This window comes from Lepisma saccharinum, chromosome 25 (genome assembly GCF_977018435.1).
Source record: "Lepisma saccharinum chromosome 25, izLepSacc3.1, whole genome shotgun sequence".
In the NCBI taxonomy this organism is placed as follows: domain Eukaryota; kingdom Metazoa; phylum Arthropoda; class Insecta; order Zygentoma; family Lepismatidae; genus Lepisma; species Lepisma saccharinum.
In genome coordinates, this window is record NC_139253.1 from 51,139,921 (window position 1) to 51,154,404 (window position 14,484).

Consider the following 14,484-nt stretch of genomic DNA (forward strand, 5'->3'; position numbering starts at 1 on the left):
TTTTATCATTTCCCAACAAAAATAAATGTCGGTTGAGAAGAAATCACATGGTAACATACGTACAGATACAAATGTACTTTTTGAGGGCTTTTGACATTAAAATATTATGAAGAGAGATGTTTGCCTTGTCCTTTACATGTTGCAAAAGTTGGTGGCACCATTGAATTATTGAATCTATTTGACAAGGTTACATGGGAGAATAAAAAAAGAAAATGCTTTTTTCCATCAGTTCTCGAAAATAGCAAAAGTACATTCTTGAATCTATTCTCACTGTACATGCAGATTGAAACAATCTGAAATAGCCAAATTTGTTATTTGCCATATAAATTCTTCAAACATGCTAAATGTGGGGTGGCTGTTAAAAATATTGAACTAGTATGTCTCCATGACATATGACACAACTAGCAATATCTAAATAATACAAATTTCAAATATCTACAATGCATGTGTAATAAAATCATAATACACAAAACTGTTGTAGTTGGGGGAGGGGGGCAGGGGCTCCTATTATGAGGAATATGCTGTAATCCTGAAAATTTTATTAGGAACAATTAGAAACAAGTTGTCATAAGATCAATTAATTGTACAAGGAACCATCAAACAATACAATGTCAAGTCTTTTGACTACATATACATTCTTCTCTCAGTATAACAACATACACTTCTGTGGCAAAAATAAGTGGTTTGTACTTTCATAAGAAGGAACAATGCATGGGGTTCAATATACTACTTATGAATGGCATTTAATTGTTACATGAGGGTCTATATAAATCAAAACAGCATGTAAAGCACAAACACATAGAAATTGGTTAGAAAAACACACAAAAATATGAAAATATTGTATGTGTGAATTTCATACATGCACTTAAACAGGCAATGTTTGAAAAATGAATATGGAAGTTTTTGTCAAATTTAATTTACGGGTAGGGCAAGGCTTCTTTCCCCCCAAGACACGTTTTATGATAGAATAGACCACAAATATAGATATACAAGTTATCTATCAAAATATTCATGCACTTTGTTTTATACGATGTGAGATTGAAGACTCTCTATCACTACAAATGAACAGGATATGTAATATGAAATATATATATGAAAATATTACTGGTCATTTTAAGTACATATCTTATTGGTGACAGTAATGTTCAGGATAATTTTCGGGGAATTTAAAACCATTATAATAGTCTAGAACCTGTAAAGTTGAATGACTTCTAATTCTCCTCTCATATCAAAGCTTAACGAAAGAATTGAAGGTAAAGGGTAAAAGCAGAAATCAAATATTTGCCTGCAATTTCTAAATGAATAATAATAAAGTTGATCACATGATGTAGCAATTTTTTTTAGCCAGCATTTGCGTAAGTTGATATGGCATCTTGGAAAGCAATAGGAGCAATAGGTAAGTGTAACTAAACACACTACAATTTTACATTAATTCATCAGATGATTGTAAAATTGTAATGTTAATTACTTTCAACATTTCACTGTTTGTTTCCTTCATTATAATTACACACTGGCAGTTGTCATGTCAAAATATAAGCAAAGGTGTAAGATGTGTTCATAACCCATTCTACTTTTATAAAATGGTCAAGTCAACGCAAGTAGCTGTCCAGTATAATCACAAAGGTATCAATACTACATATTATGTAGTTATTTCAAGCAGAAGTTCAAATGAAAAGCTCTTGATGCTTTTGACCAAATTCTATTTTTCTTATAATGCAATAATGCACTGCTAAGTCCATATGGCTGAGCATATACTGAGTATTATTACAAACTGAAGAAGTTAGAGAACAATGTACTACATTAATACTGCTGTTGAAATTTTAAATTTTACTAATGTATTCAAACTTGTTCTTAGAGGAGAGTTGGGAAGCAGTTGATGGCAGTTACTTTACTCAGATCAAAGCAAAGCAATTTTGAACATCAACATTGTATGAAGGTTTATGATCACCAGCAAACAGTTAATGCATAAATGGAAAGTGTAAGAGCAGGAGGGAATTTCAGATATGTTCTCTCGTTAATCAATATTACTAGCTTAAAAAAAAAAAAACAACCTTCAAAATGCATTTCATCTTTGTGAGAAAGGAATATCCACGATCAACTGGCAAATAATTTCAAAGTAAAATACACAGCTCCTAGGTGGAGCTCTTAAAAACTGATATATGACACTAAATTCTGTTAGTGGGTGTTCACATCAAAGATTAATACTTAATATTATTACTAAATGTTGAATGTTACAAGTACAAATGGAAGGATATGCATGGAACATGGTTTGATATATCTGAAAAGCACTATATTTCTTTCAGCATTTAATCATTTGCATTTGAATGACTATGGGCAAATTTCACCTGAACTTTGCACTAATGAACATCAGACACTTCATTCGAGGGGTGTATTTTGCAAATTGGAGTTATTTTAGTAAGGATCATAATATGCAAATCATCATAGGTGAAGTAACATCTTCCTAATTGTAGATTTAAAATGTATTAATCACTTTCAAATGTGCACAAATTTACACTAAAGAAACAAAGGTTGTTTCAGTGCTACATAAACAGCTCATAAACAATACATAAAAATTTCCATGGACAACCTACAAATACAAATATAGAAATGCTAAAATTAACTGATTTGGAAAGATCAATTTTTAAGACCAATTAGGTGTCAAAAATTACAATAAAACAAATGGTATTAATTGTACTATATACTATTTCTGCCTAAGGGAGGACAATGACTGTATCAAATAATATAGCTTAGGTCCTTACAAGATCCCCCCAAAAAATTCGTCTCTATTCAGGATTCACATACATATCAATGGCCACACAGAATAAGATTTAGTTTCCTTACAGTTCCTGTTCATAGAAAATCTTGGAAGTTTAATTAAGAAAATTTTACTCCAAATGCAAACAGCAGCATAAATATCACCATGAAGTGACGGCATTACACATTATTACACTATGAACTATCCATGTCATAAGGTCAAGCTGAAACTTCACAATGTACATACAGTGAAACCCCGATTTTACGTTCCTCGGTTTTACATTTTCCCGCATTTCAAGATTTTTCAGCTTGGTCCCCTGAAAAACGTAAATTCAAATTTTTGAACATATATCTTTGCGTAAAATTCAAATTCACTACACACATAAGTACTTTAAGTTTCAACTTGACATCTCATCTGGAAATCAAAGGAATCTCTTATCTCATTTATTATTTATAAGCACACGCATCGCAAGATGCAAATGGTGGCACTTCACAAGCTTTCGTTTTTTTATCTATAACAAGCAAACTACAGCATATAATGATGTGTAAAGGAAGTCTGTAAAACGTCTCCACTTGCATTTTGCTGTATATGCTGCTAATGCTTACATATAATAAACAAAATCTACTCCACAGTATAAAGTGTAAGGGATTATCTTGTGTCAAAGTCCTCTACCATAATCAACAACTGTCGACATGTAATTAATTTCAAGCAAAATTTGGTGCTTGCTTTGTATTCTGCAAAAGGATGCCAAAGTATTCACATGGACATATTTTAAGGGATAATGAATAGTTTGCAATTGAATGGCTCGGGTGTAAAACATGGTAAGTGACACTTTGGTTATTTTTTAGTTACGAAGTAAAATGTGCCATCCTTCAATTTTCGAGTGAAATTGCCATGTCATACAATTTGCATTTGACTCAGTGAAATCTCATGAAATTAGTAAACATAGCACGAAAACAATTTATGTACAGTATAGCTTATAATAACCTTTTTTCTTAATGAACTCAGAAATAACCAAAATGTCAACATTTTTACAGCTGAGCCCTTCAATTGTAAGTTGAAAAATCCACCCCTTTTCGTAAAAATGACAGTTCACTTAAAAAAAAAGTTTTTCATGTTGCATAAATATAAAAGAATTGATCTGTAATAAATATAATGGCCATCTGTAACAGAAGTCTTGGGCACATGGAATAACACACATTGCATGATTCACTGTTGGTTGGTTTCTTACTTTCTTGTTCACTTCTTGTCAACTTCAATCATCATTGGTAACCAGAAGTAACAAGTGAACAAGAAAGTAAAGAAACATACAGACACTTTTGTTGTGAATAATGATCATGATGAATGAAGAACATCATGTTAACTCTATATTTTTGGCATATACATGTATTGGGAGGAAGGGAGAATAACAAAGACTCATGTTTGATCCCTTGTTACACCTCAAGTTTTCACTAACTTTTCAGTAAGTTAAAAGATTATTATATATTTTCAACTGATTGCAAAGGAATTTAAGTATAGTCGGTAGGGCATCTAACTACCATGTGGGAGACACGGGTTCAATTCCCAGGGTTCCGAGGTGGGAATTTTTCCAGCCTTGTCCCGCATTAAGTGGCTCTGTGGCTCACCCAGCCTCATATCAATAGGTACCTGGAGGCAAACCTTGGGGGGGGGGGGGGGGAGGGCTGCCGAAGCATGGTGGTGATTACATCATCTCCAAAATGGAAGAGATCGAAAATGTGTGGGGCCCTATCCCCATATACCCTAAATGTGACTTAATTGCACAGTGCAATATGCACGAGGAACTTTACCTCTACCTTACCAAATTCATGTTGCTTGCAAAAAAAAAAAAAAAAAAAAAAATGATTTCAGTGTGTCACTCCCACTAAAATTGATGGGCGATATTTCTTTTTACAAAACCATATATTTAGTGTTTATTTATATAAAAAGTGAATTTTAACCATACTATGAATTTCAGCACATTAATTTTGATGCCTCAAGTATTCAATTCCATGGGTTTGTAAAAGAATACAAAGATGAAAAAAAAAAGGCCCTGCCAACTTCAAGGAAAAATTACATGCCAATTATTACTATTGTTCTATTCAACTTTTAATTCTTGGAACCACTGAATAAATAATTTCATGGAAATCTTTATCAGCATATCAGTGTCAAAGATGAAAACTTGGATCACAAAATATACAAATACAAACTGGCGATTAGTTATATAATATTCCATTTATGGGAATTCTATATCTATTACAGAATGAAATCTGTTCACATCTTCACACTGTATGTACCCAATATATATGTAAGGTTGCCTGCACATATTTGCATGTGTCTAATATATGTACAAACTGATTCCATAAATAGATGAATTCTTTTAAATTACAAATTAAACTATCTCACATTTATCACTTGGTGGTTAACGTGATGACCAGTTAAAGAATTGTGTGGCAAAAGTAAGTACTGCCCTGTACATTATTCTCATAAAATGGATGCAAAATATTGTGATTTGAGGGAAAACGAACTGGATACATACATACATGTCTGGGACAAGTATGATGGGAAATTTAAGTTTATATTAATATTAGCTTTGTACAGGGAGAGCCGCGGTAGCTCAGTCGTTAGAGCATCTGACTACCTTGCGCGAGACCCAGGTTCGATCCCTGGCGGGGGAGAACCAGGATCTTTTCCACCTGTTCAAGCGGCTCCGGCACCCACCCAGCGTTGTATAAAGTGGGTACCTGGAGGAAAATCTGAGGGGTGAAGGTGGCCAGGGGCATGGTGCTGATCCCATCACCCCCACCTTCGGCCGTGATCAAGGAAGTGTGGGGCCCTACCTCCACACCCCTATACGCCTTCATGGCGTGGTGCAAAGCCCAGGGGAGCACTTTACACACACACTTTGTACAGGGAGGAAGAGGGAAGTGTTTGATTCCACTTCTGCACAATATTTCATAATTTGTCTATGTTTCACAATAAAGAAAGAATGCATTTTATGTACACATATATATTCATACACAACAGTGTTCTAATAGTCATTAGGACACATTAAATTGAGAACATACGAAAGCATAAAGTCATTTAAATTTATTATGCTACAAACACTAATACAAACAATACCAGTCATTTTTAAACAAACTTTTCTGTTCAACTGAACATTTATCATAATTTTAAAAAAATGCTGTGAAACGAAAAGATTCACCTTAGTTACCTCATCAATAATCATGAAATGCAAAGCATAAGTGATGACAATTTAGGAGACATAACACAAGACATATGCAACTACATCCTAATATGGAGCAACACTGCAATATTCTGGTACAAGCAGGTTTCTGCTACAGATATATGATTTAGTAGTAGTAGTAGTAGCAAAATCATCACCACAACAAATACATGATATCTGAATAATGAATTTTCAAGACTGACTTGTTTTCTAAATGGAAGTGGAGAAGGGGGTGGAGTTTATTCTTATATATTTAGACGTAACTGTGGTAAATTTACTACAGAAACTTAATCACAACAAATTTTGTTGATCAATCTCTGAGGGAAAAAAAAATGCTTTCTGAATTGGAAGGGGTAGTCTTGATAAAATATATTTTCATGTTAGCATAATGTATAAAGAAATACTAAAATGATTGAAGTCTTTCAGATTAATGCAATTATGCTTCCAAGAAAATTCTATTTGTACGCAAGATGACTACCCCTCATGACCAGAATCAACTATTTATACATCACACCACTTCTCACATATACACATATGAACACCCACCCACATGTGTACATGGATTTGAATGTATGTGCGAGTGTATACAATTACAATTTTATTAATGATACCAGCATATAAAAGAAGTTTCCTAAAAGTGTAGTATTGTGTCTACACACACAAAACACAAAATAGTAATGAAAAAGCATGAAATAATTCTAATAAAGTAATGAATCAACAGCTGGCACATAAAATATATTTATCCATAATATGAACAGTTCTGCATGTATGTGAATATATATATATTTCTGTGGTATATATTTTAAATCGCACACCAATTCAAATGGCAAGCATAATTTTCTTTTATCTGTATGCATCGAAAGCTATACAAATACCAAAATTTTTATATTATGTATCATAATTACATCACAGTACACAAAATGGTTGACAAGAGTATACACTTGAGTTTGATAGTTCTCAACATAATAAGCATTTTCCATCACACATTTGACTTATGACTAAATAAGCTCAGTAATTTCCTCTATGGAGAAAGGGTAAATTAAATCATTATACCAAATATACACCATGCTGAATGTCACATGATAGTAAGAAAACTAAATAATTCCTCTCTTTAAAAAAGCAATCACCCTAGGAATATTATATATAAACAGAAGAAAATGTGAACAATGGCTTCAAAATCTGCACTGTGGAGGCTATATATATATATTCTAACATCTATCTATATCAGTGAGTAAATAGAAAAGGCAAAGAAAACTCATTGTATTACAATAGGATACAAGTAATATCAAAGTCATAATGTAAACTTTATGCAATATCTGTAATTATGGCAAGATGGAATGATTATAATAATGCATCACAACAGCAGTCATTTAGTGGTGTCAATGGGAATGGAGTGGCATGGGGTGGTCTAATTTCACAATGCCAATGCTGCATACTCGAACAAACAGATATATTTTAAGGGTCAAGTTGCCATATCAATATTTTTGGTTAAAACAGAAATAAAAGTGGAATAAAAAGGTCGAATACATTGTTGTATCCCCGTAAGCTGGCAATCCTATTTACCTTTCTTGGAAATCAAATCTTGAGTTAAATCTTCCATCTCCAAATTCTTCTTTACCATCAAACCCTCCTCGTGGACGCCGGTCTCCTTCAGGGTGTTTATTTCCAAATGGCCATTGTTCATTTCCGTAACCTTGGTCAGGATTATTCCAATCACCAACCCGATCTCCTGCCCTGGAATTAAAATAAAAAAAAAAATCTACAATAAGACTGTTAATCAACAATGGATACTAATCATGTAAATAAGATTTTTTCTTCTTTCTTAGTACCATGGCTTCTGCAGGTTTCTATTTGGAAAATAAAATACAGAACCAGCTGATGTTTACTGATTCAGACAAGCACTTTATATCCAATTGATTATGAGAATCTTGAATGTGTAAATGCAGCGTACATTGTTTAAATGCAATATGTTACAGAGGTACTTATTACGGTGAATGAATATTTTCCGAAGGTAACAATTTCAACATGTCTGCAGCTAGGTCAAATTACTGTACATTCCGTTGAAACCAATTGTCAACAATGATGAAAAGTATGAAATAAAATAGCCTACACATCATAAAATGTGTTGAGCAGACTTATCTGCCCACAACATTTCTGAAACTCTTGACGAGATCTAAATAGTTCAACAACAGAAATGAACACCATGATTAATGGTGCAAGTAATGAAAACCAATAGTTTTTCTGTAATCTATTCTATCCAATATTATATTGAGAGTAGTCAAACCACAAAAGTGCAATTTTTTCAGATGTCTCAATATTTTGTTCCTTGATTATAAGAGATACCGTGATAACATGACTTCCATTAGAAGTTCATTAGGGGTATGAATAGGTAATGTAAATACATTCAACTAAATGAAATTACATTATCACTACTGCATTTATTGTTTGTATTTTAAGTACTATACAGTATGAAACCATGTAGAAAAAACTAAGAAATCAAGTACTCCAGTAAAATGTTAACTTCGTACGTAAGAAAATGAAAAGTCAGTCCCTTAACATAACCTATATATTAGAACCAAGCTGATACCACTTTGATCCAATACTGCAATTCTTCTTGATTCGCTATGATATTGAAACTCAAAGTACATTTATAAACTTTAATGCGTTTAATAATTCCATCTGCCACTTTTATCTTTATATATTTATGTCACATATGCAATAATCCTAATCATAAAATATCTGTAATTTAAACACAAAATGCATTTCTTCACACAATGATGGTTCAAAATTCTTCCATTTTGCACGGTTTGCATAATATTTAGTGTGAAATTTTGTTGACCCTCTGAGATAGTTGTACTCTGGGAAAGTATAGGCTGGCACTGGTGATTTAATTCCAATTGATAGTTTTCTCATACATCAGATACAAAAGCATTGGCTCAATCCTAAACATTGTATAATTTCCCAAGTATCAATATTCACTATAAGTAATATCCATCAATGACAACACATAACATAAGTTAAAAATATATGTAAAATATTATGTATTCCTTTTGGCTAATGGGAAGACTTCATGTAATAAATTTCAAGTGCTTTTAATTATATTTATTTAACATTGAAGTATAACCTATTTTAATACATACATACAAGTTATGTTTTTACACTTTTTATTACAATCAAGGAATTTTATGATTACAGTACCTATTTATAAACCAGCTGCAACAAATATAGCTAACTACATGTAAAGATCATTAAATAACTAAGTTGTGATAAATGAAAATTTAAGTTTCTAAGTAAGTTCTCTATTGAAAATCTGATCTTCAATACCAAAGCATTGTTTTAAGAAATCTTAAATGCAGTGAAAAAATTGAAGGTGTTTAGAAATGATTGTTGAAAAAGCCAACAATATGATTTTAACATTCTTGGCATTCCAAAATCATTGATGTGTCGTGCACTTTTGTTCATGGAAGGCTATGCAGTAGATCATTCTGAGCTTTGTTCTAGTTATTGTATGCATAATTGGTTCGCATTAAAAATGAATCTTGGAATAGATTTTTCACACAATGCAGTGTTTCACGAAAGTTCCAAACAATTGCTTGCTCAAACTTTAACGTCTTTTCTGTCATTCGTATGACACTCAGTGCATATGATCCTATCCATACCTTTGAACTGTAAATGCTATGAATTATCTAGAGCTTTGCAAAATAATAATAATAATTAAATAAATAAATAATAAACTGAAATATGTAAATGGAAATATCTGGAAAGATTTATTTAACAGTGACTAAGTCCACATAAAATCTGAAAATTCCAATAACACACATAATGAGAACATACTGTCCAAGTGAAAGAGTTCTGTCTAATTGGCCATGCAACCACAGCCATTACATGTGAAAATAAATGTCTGTGGTTTTTCTATATTGTTGTTAAGAGGTTTCACCTCATCAAATGGTACTCTTCATGAAGTCCTTGCTAAAATTAGCAAGATGAAAAGATGCAGACTTACATTTAACAAGCGAAACAGTTAATGAGCAATGGTGCCAAAGAAAACTGCTTAGGAGTATTGTTACATGGTGACCAAGGCTCCACTGTGTAACTGAGAAGGGTTGACTGAAAATAGTTCTCCCAGTGCATACACTACACTGTTCATTGTTGATGGGCAAAAGCAGCCTTGGAGACTTATCATGTATCTCAATATTGTTAATGTGTCAAGAAATGCAGCACTTAAAATACCAATTCTTATCCAACATGGATCAACGAACAGCAATCATATCCTAAGAACTCGAAATTAAAAATCATTCTTAAATGGATTCGCAATTAAACAGCACATCTAATTTAATCCATGCTTAAGTACACTACAAAATGAGAATGAACAAGAGGTTAAGGATCCTTAGCTGAAAAAATAATGCATGCCCAAACTCTGTACACTGTTGTTCTGATAAAGTGGCACACCAACCCTTATCAAGTGTGCCACCTTATATGAACAGGAGTGAATTACGTAAAAACAAACGCACACCTACCTTCACCACAATCTTATCACGTAGCTTGAGTTTTTAAGTCCACTTTATGCACTAATAGGCTAATTTGGAGTTTAAAGTTTGGATCCGAAACACTATGTGCCTCCACAGAGGACTGTTGTACAGGGAACTTAATTTGCGTCATCATGCTGTAGATGTCCTTCGGCGAATAGTTTGATTTTACACAGTCTAGTTGCTCGTTCTTCTGTCTCATTTACATAGTGGATGTAAATGTTTCTCAGAAACACTTGGAATTTTCATGAGTATTATGGCATGAAGCACATATATGTAGACAATCTCTTGCTGGAGGATCTAAACACTACTTTAAATAAATGGTCATTTTTGTGGAGCATCTATATATAGATGGTATTTCAAAATTAACGGTTGTTGAATTGGAGAAAGTCATTTTTAAAGACATCATTTTATCTTGCTTCTATTAGTCTTCTTGAGCAAACAATCCATTCTTAATGTTTTGTTGATTCCTGAAAAACATTTTTCTTTATAATGAGTATTTTTTTGCATTTTACAATTTGCGGCAGAGTCTATAGATAGATTGCTCTAGCATCATTATGTAGCAAAGTCTATAGATTGTTTTCCTTAGCTTCATTATGCGGTAAGTCTTTTTATAGTTATTTGTTACATTATTTATGATGAAATGATTTTGCGACTGCATCTGCATAGAGTTGATTTCTCTTTGGAAGCACCTCCCTTTAATGTTGCTGCAGGGAAGGGGTTAAATTCTTCTTAGGTATGTAGGGAAAGGGGGGGGGGGTGAAGGAAGAGAGCTCTTGCCAATTCCACATATATTTTATATTCAATCTCCAACACAACTTGTACATAATTCACGGGCCAATCCAAAAAAGTCAAATGCAGGACTTCTTAACCAAAACAATTGAGGCGAAGTCTAGGATTGGTTCCACTGAAGGAGAAACATTTCTGCTGATGGGTAATTCATCAGATTCTTCCCAAAAGAAGACTTAAGTTGCTTAAGAACTTGCACAAATAATAACTATGCAGGATAAGAACTTACACAAATAATGACGATTAAAAATCCCTGATCAGGCACTAGTGTAAAATACTCTAAACTCTTGCTTCCAAAACACAAATGGGTTGGTTTCACAGGACGTCAGTGTGTGCACCACTGGTATGTCTGAAAGCCTTTATCTATTTCCCTACATTTCACATTTGCCTCACAGGTAGTCTGGTAGAATACCACTTCTTATTGCAATCAAACATTATTGAATTTGATTAATTTACAAAAAAAAAAAAAAAGCACAGAAGTTTTGGATGTATTTCCACACTGTAGATATGTTGTGGTGGTGTGCGATTCAAAATTCAAACACACAAGGTGTTTTTTTTTATTCATTTGCAAATTATGGTACATGCAAACAAGGACAGTGTTTAGGTTTGTTAGTTTTGTGAACAATAGAAGACAATGTTAGATGCCATTCTGTTGAAGCATAGATGGCTTAGATCAGTAAAAGGGAAAAACAATAAAAGAGGATGCAAATCTTCAAAGATTGAAATAACCAGACATATGTAGGAATTAAGAGTACTGCACTGAGGGCTTTTAGCTAGAGTGCTCAATAGTTTACAGTCAACACTAGATGCCACACAGAATTTATAGGTCTTCCACTCGAGCGAAAGACAACAAGAGGAAAACACTCAACCTCTCGAAGCCGACTAGTACATGTATTTCCGTCATTTGTCTGTTGTAGTGTGCCCTCAAATATGGACGGTGAGATAAAAGATGCAGTGATGTGAAAATTAAGTGAACATAGTCATCATCTCCATGTTAAAAGGCAGTTTTGTACATTACAATACAGTGATATGTGAAAATGAAATAGATGATCATGGGCTGAAACTACCGAGGCTGACATTTTATGTTTCTATGATTATTGTCACATTAAAATGATGTTCGATTGAATGTTATAGCTGCATTTTATTATTTTCTAGAATATGATTATTCTTTTCGGTAAGTGAACAATGATGGACAGGTACTTCTTGCACTGAGATACGATATTTGTAATTGCTCAGGCAGGTCTGTCATCATTTGTATCCATTTAACGTTTCAGTCTGTAGATATTGCATACTTTCATATGTATTGTATTCGAGTCTTACATAATAATATATGAAATTATTATTTAGAATTGTAATTGCATAGAGTGGTTTCCTTCCATGTTTGGGTTTTAGGTTGACAGTCCTGCTTATTAGGCTCTGAAATATGGGACTTTGCCAATCATTCCACTACAAGTGCGGTATGCTCAAATGTGGGAGACTTAGTGAGCGAAAGTGGTCCAATGCAGCACTCTAGTAGGTATGTTGATCAGTAAGTTTGGTTTGTGACTAGAGAAGAAATCAGTCTACAATTAGCTGCACAGTCTTTACTATTGTTGAATCAGTACCCTTATTGATCATAAGTGAGAATGAAAACTAACAATCATTCGTGTTGCGCCATGCAGTTTTTTTCAGTAGCCACATGAACTTTTCATCAATAGCATTTGTGTCCACATAGCAAACTGTCTCATGAAGAGTATGATAACACTTTCCCAGAAAAAGAACACTACTTATAACTATGATCATGGTCATGTATTCTCGATACACAGAAATATCTGCAGTTATATGACACGAAAAGATCATTGTATGCACCGTACTGTTTTTGCTCATTCATGGCAGAATAGTTTTCTCGCAAGCAGATCAAGAAGTTTATAATCCATGTATGCCCCAATTTCAAAAATTGCTTTGAAGAAAAAGTGTAGCTTCATTCCCAAAGAGCAAATTAGAGTTTCTATTTGAACACTGACCACTGCATGGTTTAACAATGAGAACGAAAATTTAGGTTTCGTGCACCTGTCAGTTATGTATCTATGTTTAGATGAACCTGGCTTGCAACCATAGCCACGAACACAGCAACACAATGGCTTCAAGTCACACGTGAAATCTACTTACATAGATATAAGAATCTTGCAATACATTTGTGGTCAGTTTCTTTCAATTGCATGAATCATGCCTGTGGCATTTCTGTTTCAAACAAGATAAGTACTTGCAACTAGTCTCAAAATACTTTGAGAAAGGTGGTAGAAAAATATCTAGGACATTTAAAAATGCCTGTAAAGGGTTTTGCACTGTATGCAAGGGCATGCCAGTAAGTATATATTGGAAATTTATGTTTTGTTTTAGCATGTCTTTCATGAATCAATATGCGTGTATTTCCCGACACACACAATTTGAAAACATTTTTTGAAAAGTAACAAATAAAAGTTTGGGTTACACTGAATTGCAATCTACCGTATCATTCTCATTTAAGTATTAACTAGTAAATTAAAAGCATTCCATATACTTACTTTTCTACAAAACATTCATCCTCTTCTGTTAAACACTACTCTCCTTCAGTCTAACAATCTCTGGAAAGAATAACTGTTAAATAAAACACAAAATAAATTAAATAAATGCAAACTAAAATTTATATATTACCTACCACAGATCTGAAAAGAAAAAATCAACATTAAAGAAACACAATATTAATATAAAGATATTCTCAATACTCACCCCCAGCAGGTGTGACATAATGTTACAAGACTTACTTGCAATCTGCTCTAGGTTCCTTTTGTTTTGATTGTTTCACATACCTGTTGTCTGCTTCTGTATTGGCCCCCCATTGGTGTTCTCTTGAAAATCTTCCATCATCCCAGCCTCCTCTTCTACCTCTCGGGAGTCCTCGTCCTCCTCCACGAGAGAAGCCTTCCATTCCTAGGTGAAATAACAATAAAGCAATCAATTTTAGAGTACACAATAATTGCACATTTAAATCTTCAAATGTTTCCTGACAAATATGTGCAATTTTGTGGGGAGAGTCTTGAGCATCTGTATAGCCTCTTCAGATTGGAATTTTTCAAGCACACACTTTTGCTTTTTTCTAACTTGCAGTGATGAAAAAAAAGGTAGCTCAAGAACTAATGGTTGAAGAGAGAACCACCCCCGGAAAGTCAGGT

The 14,484-nt window shown here is 33.4% G+C and overlaps 1 protein-coding gene across 8 annotated transcripts in view; it reads right to left on the reverse strand.

The window, feature by feature from the left end:
* ZAP3 (protein) overlaps positions 1–14,484 on the reverse strand; it is a 245,671-nt gene that overhangs the window by 81,244 nt on the left and 149,943 nt on the right. For all 8 annotated transcript variants that reach the window (XR_014440724.1, XM_083111269.1, XM_083111268.1 and 5 more), the window contains 2 exons: positions 14,122–14,242; positions 7,542–7,712 (listed from right to left, as the gene is read on the reverse strand). Coding sequence is in view for 7 of the 8 variants with exons in the window: in XM_083111269.1 (XP_082967395.1) it covers positions 7,542–7,712; positions 14,122–14,242 (292 nt within the window). In the remaining variant the exon portion in view is untranslated. The remainder of the gene's footprint in view (positions 1–7,541; positions 7,713–14,121; positions 14,243–14,484) is intronic.